This window comes from Rhododendron vialii, chromosome 6a, assembly GCF_030253575.1.
Source record: "Rhododendron vialii isolate Sample 1 chromosome 6a, ASM3025357v1".
Classification (NCBI taxonomy): Eukaryota; Viridiplantae; Streptophyta; class Magnoliopsida; order Ericales; family Ericaceae; genus Rhododendron; species Rhododendron vialii.
The window spans coordinates 37,069,913-37,090,389 of record NC_080562.1 but is presented as its reverse complement, the minus strand read 5'-3'; the positions used below and the strand labels follow the sequence as shown (position 1 = coordinate 37,090,389).

At 37.9% G+C, this 20,477-nt stretch overlaps 3 protein-coding genes across 3 annotated transcripts; 2 read left to right on the top strand and 1 right to left on the bottom strand.

The window, feature by feature from the left end:
• The first annotated feature begins 4,186 nt into the window (after positions 1 to 4,186).
• Positions 4,187 to 8,166, top strand: LOC131331472 (probable mannitol dehydrogenase). Its single transcript, XM_058365433.1, has 5 exons — positions 4,187 to 4,349; positions 5,282 to 5,395; positions 6,740 to 7,253; positions 7,353 to 7,509; positions 7,588 to 8,166. Exons 1-5 carry the CDS (start codon positions 4,264 to 4,266, stop codon positions 7,878 to 7,880), a joined length of 1,164 nt encoding a protein of 387 aa, XP_058221416.1. The 5' UTR covers positions 4,187 to 4,263; the 3' UTR covers positions 7,881 to 8,166.
• A 1,204-nt stretch (positions 8,167 to 9,370) lies between these two features.
• Positions 9,371 to 13,544, bottom strand: LOC131331474 (ribokinase). Its single transcript, XM_058365436.1, has 5 exons — positions 13,028 to 13,544; positions 12,050 to 12,325; positions 10,824 to 11,009; positions 9,798 to 9,993; positions 9,371 to 9,721 (listed from the first exon to the last, which is right to left on the bottom strand). The coding sequence occupies exons 1-5, from the start codon at positions 13,382 to 13,384 to the stop codon at positions 9,630 to 9,632; spliced, it is 1,107 nt and encodes a 368-aa protein (XP_058221419.1). The 5' UTR covers positions 13,385 to 13,544; the 3' UTR covers positions 9,371 to 9,629.
• A 2,430-nt stretch (positions 13,545 to 15,974) lies between these two features.
• On the top strand, positions 15,975 to 19,471 carry LOC131331486 (peptide methionine sulfoxide reductase B1, chloroplastic). The gene is made up of 5 exons (XM_058365457.1): positions 15,975 to 16,274; positions 17,316 to 17,427; positions 18,707 to 18,772; positions 18,893 to 19,090; positions 19,202 to 19,471. The coding sequence occupies exons 1-5, from the start codon at positions 16,094 to 16,096 to the stop codon at positions 19,227 to 19,229; spliced, it is 585 nt and encodes a 194-aa protein (XP_058221440.1). The 5' UTR covers positions 15,975 to 16,093; the 3' UTR covers positions 19,230 to 19,471.
• Positions 19,472 to 20,477: the final 1,006 nt, after the last annotated feature.

Sequence of the window (20,477 nt, the reverse complement as noted above, 5' to 3'; positions counted from 1 at the left end):
ACACCCCCTTAATCCTTTTGGACACAAAAGTTGTGAATTGTTTTTGTTTTAAAGTAAATAATTGTGGGCCTGTTTTCTTATATGCTTATTTTTGTATGTTGACTAGGCCCAAGGCCGGCCCAACGATAAGGCCAGAAAGTCCTTGGGCTTGAGCTACCCAAATTTCTTGTGTAAACTAAAGGCCCATTCCAGGGGGGGGGGAAAATGGGCTGTGCTAACGGGCAACTATATCTTTGGCATTTCAGAGCCAATGCAAAATCACGCGCTAAATATTCAAGTTTTGTCTTGACACATGGCAGCTCCAAAACCATCATGACATCTTCTACTTTTTGCAAATTACAACTTCAATGAATCTGTGGGGTGATTTGGATTAAAAATGGAACAGTAACTCTTTTTTTTGTTTTTATTCAAAAAAAAATCGCATTCGTTAATTTTACGTTAAATTTTTGTGACTTATTGATTCGTCTTAATGAAAGGAATCGAAAAAGTAAAAAAATTTGATCGAAACTCATAATTTTTTTAAAAAGACAGAGATAAGTAAAAAAAAAGTGGTCTTATTGACTTATTTTTGTCTTTATTTAAAAAAATTATGAATTTCGATTAAATTTTTTTACCTTTTCGATTCTTCTTGTCGAGACGAATCAATAAGTCATAAAAGTTTGACACAAAACAAACAAATGCAAATTTTTTTTGAATAAGGACAAAAAAATATGTGACTCAACTTTTTAATTCAAACCCACCCGTTGTACTCCCTCCGTTCCCATTCTTTAGTCCATTTTGGGGGTTTGTGTCACTTTTCAATTGATTATATCTTGCAATCTATATTATTTTAGGTGATTTTGAAAACATCGTTTAAAAGAGTTGATTAAGATCTATCAAACAAGATCTATATTGTATATAAATAGTATTACCAATTAAAAGTAATAATTAGTTTTTTATCCGGTTGGAATGGGACGAGAGACACTAGAATGGGGATGGAGGGAGTATATATTTGAAATGAACTTATTCACGGCTCCGCACAATCTCTGCCATCCATTTCAGCAATCAATGGTTTAGATTTGCTTTTCAATTTTGAACACGCGCGATTGAACGCCGTAAACTTTATTTACGTGTTGCTCTATAAATTAAGAAGTTTTTCTCGTTGTATTTTACCTTTCTCATTTACAACACGTCGATTCCTTTCCGCATTGCAATATAAGAGTAATCTCATTTGGACAGGAATCATTCTATTTGGACCGAAAATAGATTCTAGCTCTTCCAATTATTTGTTCAAACTCTTATATAAACATTAATTTATTAAGAAATATCGTAAATTTAATAATTTGTATCTTCACTCTCCAACACCTATCACTCTTAGCCACCTTTCCAACCTTGCTATCTTCTGCTCTATTTATATTTATTTTTTATTTAACTAGCATAACGGGTTGTAATTCTCATTATAGCATAACCCAAATTTTGAGGCCGAGACTCGTTATAGCACGAAATAAAATTTAAGAACCCTTAAGTTTACTCCACGACGGGACTGCATCACTTACCCAGCCCACCACGAAACCTAAATGAATACGACACCTCTAGTCTTACCCAAAGAAAAGCATAGTAATTTTTTTTTGACCGTCACCGTCATGGATGTCCAAGTTAGCTTATGTGTACTTAATCTCCTCGGTCTGGTCAATGATAGGCCATCCACGCTGGGACTAGGGACTTCACAAGAGATTACTTTTTTGCGGCCTGACCCCTCAAACCAAATTCACGTAAATTATGTGAAAAACAAACCCACCGACCAAACATATGTTTTGAGTATGTACATTTTCCTAGAGAAACACATGTTACTGCAAGGGTTTGTTCATCATCCAACCTGTGATACAATTAAATAAATCCTTCTCTTGTTAATAATGGGTAAGAGACAAAAGACATCGCAGTGTATGGCGACGATACCAAGGGATTGAGAGGTACCTTACAATATATTATAACCTCATAAGTTTTCTCCCAACAACTGTTGACTAATTGAATTGCCAGTGACAATTAATTATACATAGTGATACTGATTTGAACAACCGATTAGGAATTGGTTTAGTGGGCACAGGTTTTAGTCTCCATAGTTTCTATAGGGGCTAAACATATTTTTAACACTATTCGCACGCGGTAGAATTTTAGTTTTGGTCTCGACATATATAGATGAGATGGGATCTCTTACAGATAGTGGTGTGGTATGACGGAACAATATTCCTAACGGAGTGGGAAAAATTTGTTCGAACAATGTCACAATGGGTAAACAACATATGTTTGTATAATGATGTTTGTAATCAAATTCTGCGCACGGTCCTCAATAAATTTTCTTAAAATCTCCTTCTCAAAACCTTTTAAATGCTATCAAGTTTTATGGAGTCATCTCATAGAGAGCTTTATTGGGTGTTTGGGAGCCTCATTTTTTTTTTTATTTTGCGTTTTAAATATTATTATTAGTATTATTTATTATGGCTAGAATAAATGTATTATGAGTATGTAGAGATTTGGAAGATATTTGTAAAATGCATTTTGCAACACTTAATAAGCAGGAGCTAAATCACCTGAATAATTAGTTGAAAATATGAAATACAGCCCTCAGATGTGGAAGTGTGAAATACTGGTGTTTAGCCGGTTGAAAAGTGGTGTTTGGGACGATTCAAGTACATTATTGGGATCAGATCAAAAAAAAAAAAAGAGAGTACATTATTGGGATCAAATGATAAAGGGGAGTGATTTTGCCACTCCCCTTTTTGTTAATGACACTTTCCTTTGTGTCTTAATTAAATGATTTGTTTTATGAGAAAAGGGGAGTGACAAAATCAGTTTTCAAGATAAAATTCATCTTCTTTAGTACAATACTTCTGGGATCACCTCCTCACCATACCCCATCTCTCCCTACCTCTCAATACTCCCGTCGTAAAATCATGATTCGAACCGTTCATCCCACTGAACACGCAAAGAACATGTTTGCAAAAACCAGTTCAATTGAATATCAATAAAAAGTTGCGTTCATTTTAAAATGTAAAATGAATGGAAAATATGTTATAAACTTGAATCTTACAATTTAAAATTAAAGAATTGTATCTTATTTAGGTAACCGTAAATATCCGATCAAATTGATTTTTTGCAACCTTGTTAGTAGTACATGTCCTGTAAATTGGACGGTTCGGATCATGATTGTAGACCCAGTATGAACTCTCACAAAACAAGAGTATTGAATGGTACGGAGAGATAGGGTATGAAGAGGAGCTTATCCCAATACTTCTACAGAGAAATTAGGGCACCTTGGATCTCTAACAGATAGGATCATAGCCATTAAATTGATCAGGAACATTTACGAAGCACCAACCAAGCAAACTGATTTATGCAGCGACAAATTAATTACTTAAAAAAATTGGTACTTTTTTTTAATTTTATTTTCCCCATGCATGATGCACGTGGTGACCATGCTTTTCCTGCACTTCCAACAGAGATTGATTACACAATTAGGTCAGGTTAGGTAATTTCTCGATCTATTTTTTATTATTTTCAAGGGTCCATAATTTTATTCTTTTTTTTGATTTCTTTCGTCCAGACGAATGTGTAATCTTAAAAATTATGACCAAATGCTAAAACAAAATGTTCACGAATCCCTAAAAAAATTCACCATCTTTAAATGGAAAAAATTAGTAGTTTAATCTAAACACCTTATAATGAGTTGGGTTTTCGAATAGTAGCTTTGATAATATTCGGATCCTCAGGATTTCGAAAATCTTGTAATACTTTAAATTGGAAGTGGTTGGTAATCATCAACTTATTTAACTACTGACATGGGGTCCTTTGAAACACAGGAGGGAAAAAGTCCCAAAAGTTAATTATTGTAGGTGCTAATCAGGGTATTAGTATTTAATTAGTATCATTCTAGAAATACTATTTGTCCTTGCATATATATATATAATAAGGGCGCCCTTATTTTCGTTATTTGCGGACTTCTGTTGTCAGCCGTTGGATCGTGTTTTCAATAGTCTGGATCTGCGGAAGGTTTATGACAGGTCACAATTAATTTTTTCTCCAAAAAGTTTCATTATAATCTGAACCACTGAAAACACAATCCAACGGTTGAAATCGATGTTTGCATATTGTCTTGCACGTGGATCTCGCATATCCTGCCCACCAGTAGTACTATTTATCAACATTAACCATATTGTGGTAGCATACTAGCTAGCATTTCTACGTTCACTTCACACACACTCACTCTCTCTAGATTTCTTTCTTGGAATGGCGAAATCATCTGGAGTGAAGGCGTTGGGATATGCAGCGAGAGACAACTCTGGCTTTATGTCCCCCTTCATATTCACCCGGAGGTACGTTTGTTTGGTTTAGGTTTCGAATGAGGTTTTTAAGTAATAAGTGGGGAGGGATGGACAAAGAAATGAGAGTAATATTGAAGAAAAAACTTATTGACCGGAGATCGCATTGAGATAGAAGGGTGGCTCTAGAAAACCAAAGCGCACGAACACACACAATTATCCTTCAAGTCATATAGTCTAAAAGGAAAGTTATGGAGTGTAAAATAAGTTGTACATTATAATTTCTCTGGTAACCACCTGTACAAAAGGAATATTGTAATTATCCGTCTTGGATAGCTAGCTAGAAGTAGAGCAAAAAAAAGATAGCTAGCTAGAAGTTAATTTAATTTATTTTGTGTATTGAAATATAGATGTGAAAGTATTAATTATACTATAGTTTGCTGATAATATATATGACAAAAATAGTGTACTAATAGAGTAATTAGGGAGAGATTTAAAATATGTGGGGTAACGATTTTCCTTACTCGGCTCCACCAATCCTCGCATGTACTCTCTCTGCTCCTTTTTAAGAGTACTCCCTTACAAATAGACACGTAACTTCAGATAAAAGTATACAGTTTGTCCTTGTATGAGTTTTTAAATTTATAAGCATCAGCTAAAGATCTAACTGTGTTTTGCTATTTTGGTGTAAAGAAATTAACAAAATTATGCACGGAGTACTTTTATTTAAAGATTACAAGTCTTTTCGCCGGAGATCACTCAAATATAAAAAAACACAATCTTCTTGTATGTAATCTAATTGTTGTCTTGTATTATGTGATGAAAAACTAATTTTTGCACTTCACTTTTACTGATGGCACTCCACTTTAACGTGAAGTTACTAGTAACTTCATGAACAAAGTGGAACGCCATCAGTAATAAGTGGAGCGCGAATATCAAAATCCTATGCGATGTTATTCATGAGAAAATGGTATTGGATGTGACAGGGCAACAGGAGATGACGATGTGAGGGTCAAGATTTTGTATTGTGGAATTTGTCACACTGACCTCCACCGAACTAAAAACCAATGGGGTGATGCCAAGTACCCCATGGTTCCAGGGTATGCATTTATGTCCAAAAATTATTCAGTGCCCTTCGACATTACTTTGAAATGTTCATATCCATTGATGACAAGAGATTTAAACCCCTGAAGTTTTTCTTAATGAGAGATAGAAAGAAATTCATTCACATATGAGAAATAATTATAAATTTATTGTGATTTCAGTTAATATTCATTTTACAAAACAACGTATTGTTTAACCAAACACGTAATGAGCGCACAAGACAATTACTGAGAGCCTACACAATTCAGTGAAGATCAATTAGAGCCCCGTTTAAGCACCAATTTAAATAAGTACACGTATCTAAAAATACTGGAGTAATATTTTAGGCCTCAGATTATTTGTTTCCCTTAATCATAAAGCCCATAAAAACTGCTTTAATTTAATGGTGAAGTGCTCGCCCATTAAAGTAGTAATTCATTTTAACTTTTCAAAATTTCTCTGAAACACATCGCACGAAAGATTGAACAAAATTAACTACGTTGTTCATTGGAGATAGATATAACCTCCATGACAAAAGCTTGAATGAATCAATTATTCCGTCTATTAATTTGAGGTAAGATTAGACGATAGATAAGCTTAATTACAAACTTAATTACTTGGTAATTTTGTAGTACTTGAAAATATGAGAAGGATAATTTATTAGTGATACTTTGAGTAGTATCTTCAACTTTTTGGGAAGTGATTATCACACTCCCCTTTTTATAATCTCTATTCACATGCATTTTCTATTTTTCCAATTTTCAATATACACACATCCAAAGGCAATATTGTATATTCACGTGGATAAAGATTAAAAAAAAAAAAAAAAAACAACAACAACAGGAGTGTTGATTGTGAAAAGGGGAAACATGTTGGGCTATAATGGATACCATTTTTTCTTTTTATATAAACTGAATTTGATAGAATATGCAAAAAAAATAAAGAAGCGTATACTATTTTCCAAAAACTATTGCGACATTTTTTTTATTTTTTTGTTTTAACGCAAGGCCTAATATTCCAAACCCGCCTAGAGCTCCTACAAGTTCAGAACCTGCCCTTCTTATGTAGTACTTGAGAAAATGTTTACTACAATTACTTAAATCTTTTAAACTGGGCTCGATTGAGTTGCCGCAGTAAGTTATTTATGGCTCCAGCTACGCTAGAATCTTGGTTTCGTCCCTGGATATTCTTGTACACAGTACACTCCAGGCAATTGGAGTTGCCAATGAATTTAGTCGGCAAAATACTTGATTCCTAAAGTTGAGAAACCGTTTTGTTCTACCACATTCAAACAAGGCAAGATAGGAATTTGCTGCAAAGAAATAATGCTGATATCTTGATGACGAACTCGATCAATTCAGGCATGAGATTACGGGTGTGGTGGCCGAGGTCGGCGGCAAGGTCCAGAACTTCAAAATCGGGGACAGAGTCGGAGTGGGATGCATGGTTGGATCATGCCTCTCCTGCGTCGAATGCGACAGCAATCTCGAAAACTACTGTGCCAAAAGAATCCTGACCTACAACAACACCTACTATGACGGAACCAACACGTACGGAGGTTACTCCGATCACATCGTCGTTAAAGAGCATTTCGTGGTCCGAATCCCCGACAACCTGCCACTTGATGTTGCTGCACCTCTCCTTTGTGCTGGGATCACAGTATACAGTCCCATGAAGTTTTTCGGACTTGACAAGCCTGGTTTGCATCTGGGTGTGGTGGGTTTAGGCGGCCACGGCCATATTTGTGTCAAGTTTGCCAAGGCTTTCGGGGCTAAGGTGACCGTGATTAGCTCGTCGCCTGACAAAAAGAAAGATGCTATCGATCGTTTTGGTGCTGATGCGTTTATTTACAGTGAAGACGCAAATGAAATGCAGGTAGCCTTTACTTCTTTCAACTTATAATTTGACTCTCGTTGAATTAGTTGCCATTGCACGATACGAATTTTTATGCCGCCAAGTTGAATGTGTGAATAGGCTGCCATGAACACAATGGATGGTATCATCGATGTTGCATCTAAGGCTCACTCTCTCCAACCCTACATCGGTATGCTCAAAACTCATGGAAAGCTGATCGCTCTTGGTTCACCCAGCAGCCCGAATTCGCTCCCTGTCGTCAACAGTCTTGTTGGCGGTAAGCAATTCTCATCTCCTGCACTTATTCCGTTTGTCAATTAAGAATCGAGATCTAACCTGCAATGTGGAACGACAGGGAGGAAGACAGTGGCCGGAAGTACCATCGGGGGGTTGAAGGAGACGCAAGAAGTGATTGATTTCGCGGCAAAACACAACATAGCAGCAGACATCGAGCTCATTCCGATGGACTACGTCAACACTGCCATTGAGCGCATGGAGAAAGTAGATATCAGATACCGGTTCGTCATCGATGTTGGCAAAACTTTGTCACTGATGAATTTACCTATTGGCGATGTCTATATCGTGCCTCCGAACAAGAAAGGAACTCCGACAACCCAAAAGGATAGCTGCTGCTGCCAGTACTTGTGATTAAGAGAAGCACCTCGCATGATGATACCGAACGCTTTGGGAAAAGGTTGATGATTGGCCTTGAGGCCTCCTGAGTTTGGCTTTCCTTTTGAAGTTTTTGTTTTGCCGTTGAGTCTGTCCGTTATGTTTTGAGGTAATAACAAAACCTAACGAGTGGTTTTCAGAGTTTGTACTTCTATTATGTGGCTTCTGCTAGTGCCACCGCTGTTGTCGCAGCAGATAACCGTAGACTTTGTGTTAGGTGTATCCTTTTGAACCTGAATAAACAAGATTGTGCAATTCTAAATGTGGTCTACTTTTGTTTTACCTTTCCGATTTTTCCCGCCAAGACAAACCAAAAGGAAAGAGTTTTCGGGGTTAGAAGCTGGCAAAAGTTTACAAAAGACGAAAAGATACATAAAAAGGGCTGAATTTTTAGACTACTAGAATACAGATTAGAAAGATTGTTGGCAGACAAGTTTAAGAAAAGCATAACAAAGAAACATCTTTAGGCCAAATCTTGGGATTCAAGACAAGATGGTCCAAATCAAGTGCCAAAGCTTTCTGATCCAGTGACCTTTGAGTTGAAACCGGAAACGCAGATATGAAACTAGAGGTTCTATCCTTGAGACGTTGTTTGCCCTAACCAATAGCGTTCACGACGTTACAAAGAAAAAGTCTCCAGGATACAATGAAGCCTCACATACGCTGCATGTTAATTTCCATCTACACAATCAAAGACTAAGCTCTGATGTCTTCCGATGCACTAATCTGAAAAAAGTACCGCAGTTTCTATTCAAGGAGAAAAGAGAGCCTAACAGTAACTAACCGTGGCAACAGGCCTAAACTGTGACTAATACTTAGATTAACAACTTCATATGCTGGTATCATGCCACATCAAATTCTAATGTTCTATCCATCGAAGGAAAAACCATTTATGAGACCTTTGTGATCTGGTGCAGTTTTCCACCGTATGACCATGCAGATATATAGCATATCAATCATCTGATTCTTGATGATCAAGATAGAAAAAACAACGATCTTGGTAACATGACAATGACATGTGCCGTGTGTCCAAGAGCCGGTTGCACTCTCGGACTGTGTAATGGACCATCCAAGTGTGCACCCAAATGCACTGAAGCATCGTGCTGTGCACATGCTTTTAACTTTGAAGCGGCTATATCTACTTGGCACATACAAGGCTTTCTTATTCATCTCACTATTCCATGCGAACCCTAGAAAAATATTTTCGCGATAATTTTAACCACCCTAACACATGTGATTTGGCAGGAAAAGTTAAGAGGTTATTTTATTTTACAAACGCAGAAAGTTCTTGTCCACAAAGTTCTGTGACTTTGGCAGATGCCATTGTGAAACAAACACACAGAAGCCTTACGATTTTGCAGCAATCCAGTCTCAAGAAAGACTGTCATTTGTATTAACTTTTAGAAAAGGAAAATGGATAAGCTGTGTATAAAAATTTGTTACTGTTCTGCAAATGCCCGAAAGAATGTTGCTAAATGTAAAGTTGCTCAGTTTTTTTCAAACTGCAAAAGCCGGTAAGACTAATCTTACCTAACTTCCAGTCCATCATACAATTAGACAAAAAGAGCCAGAAAAGGGAACAAGATGAAGTTTAAGTTCAAAATTTTCACCACGAGTAAAGAGATTGTAGTCATGCTCAATCAACTGAAAATGGACCCAATTTGGTGAGAGAAAAATGACCAACACCTTTTATTTATATGCAAAATGAGAAACAAATAAATTTCGTCAAAGGGATTGAAGAAGGTTCAAAACTGATTTCCTGTCAGGCATACTTGGAATGGCTCCCATCACTTGTACACACAGAGAGGCTGCTGCAGCTGCAATATTCCGAATATTTTGTCACACAGACTGTAGACATGGAAAATAAACACAAACAGAGGCATTCATGCATACCAGCAAATCTCAAGCATTCTGTTTTGGATTTTCCCTCCACGAGAGCTACAGCAAAAGCAGCGGTAAAAGTGTCACCGGCTCCAGTTGTATCAAGAACTCTTGGAGCAGATATAATGGGTTGTTTTATTCGTTCTTCCCCCTCTATGAACAGAGCTGAACCTTTGGCCCCAAGTTTCACAAGGACTTGCTTAACACCCTGAAAATAAACATCTCTTGTGCTTAATAAACTGAACCATGTAAATTGTAGAAGAAATATGGATGGGTTTTGTCTGGAAGACACTAGCTCAAGTACTTGTGTAGTATGCTATCAACAACACTCTCAAACTAAAACCCTTTCACAAAGGAAAATTGTGGTACACTTTGATGACTTTTCAAGTTAAAGATGCACCCCAACCTGAAAAAATAAAACACAAGAAGAAAAGGAAGAAGGTGTAATGCCTATCCAAATATCCAAGCTTCTAGAAAAAAAGTAGAGCAAAATATCTTTGTCAACTATAAAGCTAAATGGTCAGTCCTCTTCTACTAGGGGCTGCAGTTTGGTTTTGGAGAGATCTTGAAGCTAATAATGGAACCAAAGTTCAATTACATTGTCCATCAAGGATCTGAATGGCACCAATGGAAACAAAACCATTGCATTATGTAGCCCCCCACACATTGCTGGCTCACGTGCTATTGCTCCTTCAAAAGCCCTGCATGTGTGCCGTAAACTCAAAACCTCTCTCTTTCCTCTAGTCAATAAAGATGATATATCACACAAAAACAGATATAACATGCTTAAGTGCCCCTAAAAAGACGTCCACAGTAACCTTTTTTCCTTTTTTAATATATGTCCACAGTAATCGAGGAAGGCCGATTCTGCTTCACAGGACAGTCTTAAGGTATGAACATGTCATCAACAACTACAGTTCAAGGGGACATTTGAAGGTGCCCAAAATGCTGGATAAACAAACAAAAAATGTAACTAGTTGATGGGTTACCAGGTAAACACTTGGGATTATCAAGATTGGTGGTTGTCTCAGAACTCACCATTTCATGACATTTTATCACAGCACGACTAATCTGTTCAAAACTTTCAGTTGGCATTCCTGTTAATCGAGCAAGTTCAGACTCATTCGGGCTCAGAATGTCAACAAAATTCAGTAATTCTGATGGGATGGGCGCATCCACTCCCCCAGCATCCAAAATGACAGGAACACCAGCAGTCCTCGCAGCCTGAAGAAAATAATTTGGTGCAAGAAATTATGAAAGCTGACCAACCTAAGAAACTTTTGTACCTTGATGTCAAGCCACTTTCCTTAAATAAGTAGTAATAAAAAAATCAGCATAATTTAGGATGGTAGCTGTGCCCTGTGGTATCACAATCTGAGGGATGCATTTGTGATAAATAAATAAAAAAGTTTGCTTTTGTCACATGGTTACACACCAGTTTGAAACAATCCAATTTTACAATAAAATAAGACAACTCTTGTAATTCAGTATCACTGAATATATGGCTGCAATATCTTGTTGGCAAATGCTTAACCTCTTTACAATTATAGCAGTGTTTTTTTTCCCTATCGATTTCAACTAGGGTCCTTGAGCATGGTAATCATAATAGTATGCCTCTTTTCCGAACTTATCTACTGCAAAATCCTTTCTTGAAAAACATTTTACTCTTTTATAATGAGACAACTAAGAAACGTCTCACCCTTTCATTGCACAATAGTTTTCTTTTGCCAATATAACAAAATAAATTTCTCTTTTTAGATGCAATGAAAAAATTCTCACAGTGAGAAATGCTAGTGACACACACTTTTGCACAGTGCAGTATCTTTGGGCCCCTCAAACTTTGTGAGTGTGTCTGCAGTGTGTGGGGGCTGCTCAATCTATGTTAGTGTGTGTGCAAAATGGGTGTCCTGAAGAGTTTTCTGAGAACTGTTATTATGGTCCAAAGGTGCAAAATTTACGGGCTTTGTTGGGAAATAAGTTCCAAAAAGAGATTGGGCCGTAAATTACTCTAATAACATCCATACTCTGGTCAACAAAAGCCATTTACCCTCCAAAAACAACATAAAATCCTCTTCCATTCCATACATTTACAATAATTCAGCATTTCAATGCAAATCTCACAAAGCAAAGGATCTTTATTTTTCGCTATCAACCTAAGGATATTATTCAACGTGCAATCCAATGACAAAGACAAATCGAAATTTATGTAAATGCAAGATTAGTTCCTTATAATCACCATATAAAAATACATCCAAAAGCCTTACCTTTGCAACTTGAATGTTAACAAAATCAGGAATCTCCCTCTGAAGCAACACAATCCCAGCACTCCTTACCACCTCCAAATCGTCATCACTCATACAATCAGGCCAACAACTCATATTGGCCCCACCAACTATAATAATTGAGTTCTGCCCGTCCGATTGGAGCATCACCACCGCATGCCCAGTGGGGGCGGCAGACACAGTATTCACGTAATCAAGGTGGACCCCACCGCCCTCAAGCGCCTCCGTAACCAACTTTCCATGAGCATCCTGACCCACCTGCGGCAAGGACAAAATCAGAAATGGAAATTTGGGGGGGCCAAGATAAGCGTTGGCATGATAAAGAACTTAGCTTTCTTAACAATAATAATTTTGTACATAAACAATATGAAGTGCCAGAATTACCCATTACGCCCCTAAATATAGCATGATATGGAAATAATTGGAGTGATGCAATGCTTTTCAGTTTAAAAAAAAAATGCTATGTTATTGAAAGATAGTCAAAAAATAAATAGATACAGGGACAAGAATTTTCAAGAAATTAGTGCATCTTCAGCCCTTAGATCATCTACTGCCTTTACTCTATTTTAAACTCAAAACCAAAGGATAAGCAAAATCCCCCAAATCATTTTCTTCCAACTAAACTAAAACATCCAACACATTTTCTACAACTTTTAGTTTAGTACAAACAACTTGACTACAAATAGCTACTAAAAATTGTCCACAATTTCTAGCTTACCGGAAACGCCAATCTGAGTAAAAGTCCATTAAACTCTCTCCAATCTTGACTAAAAATTTTACTCAATATTTTGAAGGCTCTTTTTGCTCTTCACAATTTGTAGTCATGCCATTAACTACCTTTTTTGAGTTTTTCCATTGGAGTGATTGATTAATACCAAATACTCAAATGCGAATAAGAATTAGGAGGTCATTTGACATAAAGTTTCACAATTTAAAGGTGCCACAGTAACTATTGCCCACCTGGCCCACAAAGTAAGTCGGGTACGAGAGCTTTCCGCCGCACACGGCCTGGTTGGCGCCTTTGCCACCGGCGAGGGTCTGGCCGTGGGCGGCGGAGATGGTCTCGCCTTCTTTGGGGAGCCGTTCGATTTCGACGTAGATGTCGGCGTTGGCGGATCCGACGACTACTAAGGGGGGAGTGGATATTGGGATCGGGGTTTTGGAGGGGGTTGTGGAGAAACAGGGAAACGAGGGCTTGTTGGGTTTTTTGGGTGAGAAGTGGTTGCTGTTGGGCGATTGAATTGGTTGGGTTTTGGGGTTGGTTTGTGGGGTTGGGTTAAAGTGTTTTGATGGTGAAAGAGCTGCTACGTCTCTCATCTTCTCTCTCTCAGTCTCTCTCTCTCTCTCTCTCTCTCTAAGCTGTGTTTTTCTCACTCCGTGCACTTTTCTTCCCAGAAGCCATGCTTTTGTTTGTGGAGATCTTGTTTGGGCATGAGTCCTCGAGCAGAGAGACTGAAGTTCCAGTCCAATGTCAATGAGTAGTTCCGGGACCGCACTGAAATTCATATAAATACATAAGTATGTATACTCAACAAACAATAGAGTGTGCAGTGTGTGCGAAGCTCATATATTTGTATGTGTGGATGTGTATTTGGGTGTAGATGTAAAATTATCAATGTGGAATGCGGTTAACCTCCAATCCCCTCCACGTTGCAGTTTTTTTTGCATTTTTTCCAGATTTAGAGAGAAAAAAATGATCAGAATCATTCGTTTTGTATAATTATTTAAAAAAATTATCCATGCCAAAAATTAGGCTGATCATGTGTTTTTTTTTTTGGGGAGGCAATGACCCGAATAGCAAAAAAAAAGGGGTTTGCGTTTACCCAATTATAAATAGGAAGCCAAATATGGTTTGAAATTTTAACAGTTCATTTGTTTTTTTGCACAATAGCATTCATGTACGAAACAAAATTCGATCAGACTAGTTTTTGGCATGGACATTTTCTCAGCGTTTTATATAATAAGCTCGGCTATTAGTACCAACCAAGTGTCGTACATACAGGCTTACGTCACCGTGTGGGGTTCATTATGGGTTTCACGCAAATAATTCGATTTGTGGAGGAACTTCAACAAATTATTTGTGGGTCTAGAAAACCAAGACTTAATTTCCATTAAGGATGAACTCAATTTTTATTTACTTCTAAAGACAATCTTATATGAAGATTACTCGTTTATCCTTAACTAAATATAATTTCATACTTTATTATCTTTTCAAAATTTTCATCACCCCTTCCACCTCCACCTCCACCTCCACCCCACAATCACTTCTGACCGGCATGGTGGTTAACCTCTAATCCCGTCCACGTTGCAGTTTTTTTGGGATTTGTTCCGGATTCAGAGAGAGAGAAATGATCGGGATCATTGGTGTTGTATAATTGATCGAAAAAATATTCATGCCAAAGTCTGATTAGGGTTTTTTTGTGTGTGTGGGGGGGCAATGATGACCAGAAGATGGTCCTTTGTGTGGGGTTACAAAGAGAAAAACAAAGTTGCTCATTCGTTAGTAGAATTTTGTTCCTCAATCGAGTTGTAGAAAGCCTGAAGTAAAAGTTTTGTTGTCTAAAAAGAAGGTATCCTGTTAATCGGGTTATATAAAGATGTATGTATCCCAAGTAGAAGTTTTGATCTCTTGTAAACAAAAAGGTGTATGTGAACAAATTGCGATTGCCCAAGAATAAATATTTCAAACCATAATTTATTTATTTATTCTTGCACAATCACAATTCCCTTCATTCGTATACAAAACAAAATTGATCAAGACTAGTTTTTGGCATGAATATCTTCTCAGAGTTTTATATGATGAGCTCGGCTATTAGTATCGATCATGTGTTGTACATACGGACGTACATCGCCGTGTGAGGCCCATTACGGATTCCACTCAAATGATTCAAGCAGTGCAATATTTTTTTATTTTATGCTGCGTTAGTGCTCACGTGCTTTTATAGAGTGTGGTTAAGGAATATGACTCCCCTGTTGGGCTGAGCGTTAAAAAGGTTTGGGTTAATGTTTTGCAGTATTGGGCCAATCTAATGACGCCCCTGTTGGGCTGGGAGTTAAATTAGGTTTGGGTTGATATTTTGTAGTATTGGGCCAATTCAATGACTCCCCTGTTGGGCTGGACGTTAAATAGGTTTGGGTTAATGTTTTGCAGTATTGGGCCAATTCAGGGCTACTTGGCTGAGATATGGTGTTAACTGTTAAGAATGGTTCTCAATAAGCCTCAGTCCAGGGGTGTTTCAAGTTTGGTCTGAAAATTAAATATGAGCTTGATGCATAGAATCTTGATTTTCTTGTCAATTGAGAAATCTCAAGCAAGTTTTAATTGGGTCGATACGAGAGAATTTCAAGTACGTGGTTTTGTTCGAAGAAAAATAGTATAAGCTTATCGAGTTAGATACTGAATTATTTAACGTTAGTAACCAGTTATTTTGAATGAGCTGTTAGTAACGAAATCAAATTCAACTCGAGTAGGATGATCATTCCTTGATTAGGCTCTTTAGTTGAATTGATCATGGATGTACTAAAGTCCGCAATTGAATTGCAGCCCGTGCTTTGTTAGCTAGCTTGGGCCTAGCGCATGGGTTAAGCCTAAATAGAGGAAAACTTATTTGCCTTGCACGTAAAGAAAGAGCTCGCGACCCAAACCGCACATATGACCTTGGATGGAGCCTGGAGGGTCTAGTGACTTCACGGCTTGCCTAGTCCGGCCTGACTTGACGACCAACATTATGGATGTACAGGATTTTGTTGAAGTTTTAATTTGGTCTTCCGTTACTAAATTAAATTGTAACTTGAATTATTATTTTCAACGAGATGAACGCAACTAACCCGGTCAAGCCGAATGTGGACATTCTACTATAAAAAATCCAAAATAAAAAACAAACCTTAATTCTTCCTATCACACGCTTCTAGATTTTCCCACTGGCAACGTGGACATTCTCCTATCAAAAATCCAAAATCAAACGTGGATATTCTCCAATCGTACAACAAAAAGTACTGCTACTAGTTTGGGCTTCGAGGTCGGCTATGGCTTCTACTAATTCCATCAGCAGTTTTAACATTACCCCCAAAACCCTCTTCAATTCTCATTGCAAATCAAAACTTTCTTCAGCTTTTCGAGCGTTAACCATTCCCGGAGGCCGAGTTTCTTTCCCAATTCGTGCTATGGGCTCCTCTGCTTCTTCCCCAAACCCGGACAAAATTCAAGGTCTCTTTTTTTTTTCTCTTGGTTTTTTTCATTTTGCCCTTTTTGGGGGATATCTTTTGAAATTTGGCTAGAGATTATTTCTGTCTTTTGCTTTGTAATGGTGTCTGGTTGTTTGTTGGCAACATGCTTCATGGATGAGGTTCGAGAAGAAACATATACTTGCTTTTTTCCCCTTCCTGTTTACTTTCTTGGGCTGTGTTTGGATCAGCAATTTTTGTGGGAAACTGAGAAGATATTTCCTGTCATGACAGTGAATTGGATTTATATGTTTTTCTTGTTCATGTTTAATTATTTGACACGATGTATTGATTTATGCTTATCACTGGGTGAATATGTTGGTCTTTGTTTGCTTTATTATGTGAAGAACTAGACAACTAGTAATCCCAAGAATCTGAAATCCTTAGACTTAATCAGAAAATAATATGGGAAAATGACGGCCAAGGACGTGTTTTGATAATTAATATCCGCCAAGGACATGCTAAGAACATTTGTAAATGCTGAAAATGTCCTTGGCGGGTATTAATTATCAAAACACGTTTTGGATCGTCATTTTCCCAAATAATAGGGATTACGTCGTTGAACAAGGAAATTGCGAAAGGAATTTAGTTCTTGGCAAAGTAGAAGCATGAAGCATCTAAATTTGAATTTGCAAAAGAGGAAATTGATCCATAAGGTACAAAATGAGGAATTCGACCATGAGTTCAGCAAAGTGCCATCTGCATTAGAAATTTGTATTGGAAAGATATGTCTATCAGTACATTGACAGGTGATTATGACATCTTTGTTAAATCAATCAATCATGAGACCGCGAGTTAAATTGGAAGTTCATTTTTTGTATTCTTAGTTTGGGTTCTTAATATTTCGGGTGGTCAATTTGGAATCAAAATTATTATGGAACCTACTGCACGAGCCTTTGGCAACCTTACTGTTGCAGCCATGTCTGTTCTTGGAGTAAAGAATCTCTCTCTGCACAAATCTCTCTCTTCACCCTTGTTCTTGTCTTGGTGCTATATTAGTATTTAATTGCTACATGATACGCAGGTGGAGGCCAAGTAGAATATGCTTCAGTAAGTGATGAAGAATGGAAGAAGAGGCTCACAGGGGAACAATATTATGTGACCCGGCAAAAGGGGACTGAGAGGGCTTTCACTGGGTGAGCTACCTTTTCTATGCTACTTGCGTAAGACTGGTGACAAAGAAAAGCATATTGAGGGTACTAGGAGGGTAAATCGGGGGCCTAAACCTAAATGGGCATTAGCTGCACAAAACTTAGTTGCAGGGAGCTTCCGAAGTGGTGCGCTCCCGAGACGGGAGCTCAAATTGGCGCTCCCAAGTAAGAAGTGCGCTCCCATCAAGACGGGAGCAAAGTCTAAATAGGATGGGAGCTTTCTCACTAATCTCAAGGAAGTAGTTCAGGCTTCTCTTTGCAAACATATGCAAGGAAGAAGAAAAAAAAGAAAAGAAGTAAGAGAGATTTAGGACTCTCGTCTCATATTTGACTTATCTATGTGTATAGTCCATAAATTTGATTTAAAAACTAAATGGGGCCGTCTTTCTCACTCGTGTTTTTATATAATGCTTTAAACACTTGTATACATGCTCCTTGCGGCGCTCCCAACTTAGGATCAACTAAGGCATTGGTGCCCATTGAATTCAGTGCAATGTGCCCATTGAATTCACTAAGGCATTGGTGCTCCCAACTTAGAATTGCGGTCCCGCTCCCGCTTTGTGCAACGAAGGCACAAAATAGCTGCTCTTAAGACTTGAATTTGCTTGTTTTCAGGCTTTACAGCCTCGAGTTTAACCATCTGGAGGTTCCATAATATGTATAAAGATGAAGATGTTGATTCTTAGCGACCGTTAGTGAATCCCTTGCGATATAATCTTGGTCTCCCAATGTTCTTCCAAAGTCACTTTGCACAGAGTAAACCCTTCCCCGGGTTTGGGCAAAACAAAAGGCTTGGCAAAGGCCTGGATAAGTGGAGCCTAACTTCTATAGTTCATTCTCTAAAGTTTGCAGCCGTAGTGTTGCCATGTACGGTGTGACAAACCAAAAGAGTGTCTGAGAATATCTGAGGATAAGCATTAAAACTCTCTTGCTTGTTTACATTGCTAGAGATATCCACACCTTTTGGGGATTGACGATGGCCAGAACATTTACCGTTGGAGGGAACTTTAGTTCTCAATTCAAAAAACTATGTCTCTATAGACCTAATTGGAATTTTGTGTTTCCATTGGATTGTATTGTATTGTGTTCAGTATGCCTCCTGGGTTGGCTTCTTGTATATAAGATTCCTTTGTTTCTTCATCTTCAAAATATAATTTTACCCAGATAGCATCTTCTGCCCCACCAAACCTGCATGTTGTGCAATTACATTGCATAAACTTTTTCCATCCCTGATCTCTTGTATCTTCTTGAATATATTGTCCAGGGAATATTGGAACACCAAAACTTCAGGAACTTATCATTGCATCTGTTGCGACACTCCTTTGTTTGAGTAAGTAATATTCTTCCATTAAGCCCTTTACTGGATAACCGTGAAATCTGGTCTTTTTGTGCTTTTTTTTTTTTCATTCAAACTTTATGAGGAACTCAATGGCCTGTTTCTGTCCTACAGATCATCAACCAAATTTGATAGTGGAACCGGTTGGCCGTCGTATTATCAGCCCATAGGAAACAACGTGAAGTCAAAAATGGACTTGTCAATTATTTTCATGCCCCGCCAAGAAGTTCTTTGTGCAGCTTGCGATGCTCATCTTGGCCATGTCTTTGACGATGGGCCACCCCCCACTGGAAAGCGTTACTGTATCAACAGGTAGATAATATATATATATTTTTTAAGACAACAGGTATATAATTTATCTTTCACTAGATTAGTGCCATGCATCTATTTTCTTAATGTTGATACTGATATGGGTGTTCACAGTGCGTCCCTGAAACTGAAACCCAAGTAGGAGCCTGAGCAAACAAAGCATATCAGATGGATACGAGTTTATATCATAGCTGATGAGGAATTTGTACGTAATTTTACCCATTTCTGGGCCACTTGTACGTATTAAGCTCTTACTCTGTGACTTGAATATTCATTGTATACTAAACCTTTGTTAAATATCCAAGTTGAGTGCGACGTGTGGTGCTGTTATACTCTTGGTGGAGTTACCACCTTCAATGACCAAAACTCTACCATATGATTGCACATGTTTGTAATTTGCCATATTTTGCATACAAGGTGCCAACTTTGGTCATGGATTTTGCACTCAGTATTTACTGATACCTTAAGGTCCTCTGCTGCGAAGAATGCTACTCATATTTTGCTATGCTTCTGATTTTGTTTGGTTCTTTTGCTACTTTTGACCCCTTCGTTTTTCCACTCGTTCACCCAGAGTGCTGTAACATTCTCAGTTTTACACACAATGTTTTGTGAAATTGCGTAGTTTATGAGTATTTTGTTCCCTTTGTGCTCTCTAAATCCAGTGGATATCCATCTGGGAAGCTACCTCTCCCTCTTACAGTGCTGTAGCACGGTCAGTTCTCATAAAGAATATTTTGCGAAGTTGCATGAAGCTTTCAAGCAATTTTTCTTCCAAATTTCGCGATTAATCCTCTGTTTTAGCGCAGTATTTGGGTGCCCAGATAAGCTTATTTTTCTGACCAACTCCTTACGGATTGATTAGTTGGGTGCTTTAGTTTGTTGCTGGCTGGTCGTAGCTAGATTTATGGCTAATCCATCAATCAACTTACACGAACCTCAAAAGTCCAGCACAAAAAAAAGAAGCAGCAGAACTAGTAACCTCAAAAAGCAAGAAAAGGGAAAGGAACTTGAAAATGGAACTTCTGTTTTGGGTAATCAAGAATTTATTTGAACCAGCCATAGAAAACTAGGGTTTCCGACATGCACTTTCTCTTAGGCCCACAACAATGTGTGGTGAGGGAGGGCTCTGGGGCACCACGTGGCGGTGCTGGTGCTCCAAGGGCACAGAGTAATTTTCCAGTCTTAAGATATTGAAAACAGTTTCTTGTCATTGATGGGTGAAAAGTTGCTCTTTCATCTGCATTGTTTTCATTTCCTCCTGCATTTTATCACCAAACAATTGTCACCCATTTATCAGAGGCATCATCTTTTGAATCGCTGATCGTCGTCACATTGTTGAGAGCAAACATAAATTTAGCAACTCATTACCCGAAGAATGATGTGGGAATTG

Coding starts and splice junctions, on each gene's coding strand:
- LOC131331472 (XM_058365433.1), top strand. CDS start 4,264: ATGGCGAAATCATCTGGAGTGAAGGCGTTGGGATATGCAGCGAGAGAC. Junction 4,350..5,281: donor CCCTTCATATTCACCCGGAG/GTACGTTTGTTT, acceptor TGGATGTGACAG/GGCAACAGGAGATGACGATG. Junction 7,510..7,587: donor CGTCAACAGTCTTGTTGGCG/GTAAGCAATTCT, acceptor GTGGAACGACAG/GGAGGAAGACAGTGGCCGGA.
- LOC131331474 (XM_058365436.1), bottom strand. CDS start 13,384: ATGAGAGACGTAGCAGCTCTTTCACCATCAAAACACTTTAACCCAACC. Junction 11,010..12,049: donor TTAACATTCAAGTTGCAAAG/GTAAGGCTTTTG, acceptor TATTTTCTTCAG/GCTGCGAGGACTGCTGGTGT. Junction 9,722..9,797: donor AGAATGCTTGAGATTTGCTG/GTATGCATGAAT, acceptor GGAATATTGCAG/CTGCAGCAGCCTCTCTGTGT.
- LOC131331486 (XM_058365457.1), top strand. CDS start 16,094: ATGGCTTCTACTAATTCCATCAGCAGTTTTAACATTACCCCCAAAACC. Junction 17,428..18,706: donor ACTGAGAGGGCTTTCACTGG/GTGAGCTACCTT, acceptor TATATTGTCCAG/GGAATATTGGAACACCAAAA. Junction 18,773..18,892: donor TGCGACACTCCTTTGTTTGA/GTAAGTAATATT, acceptor TCTGTCCTACAG/ATCATCAACCAAATTTGATA.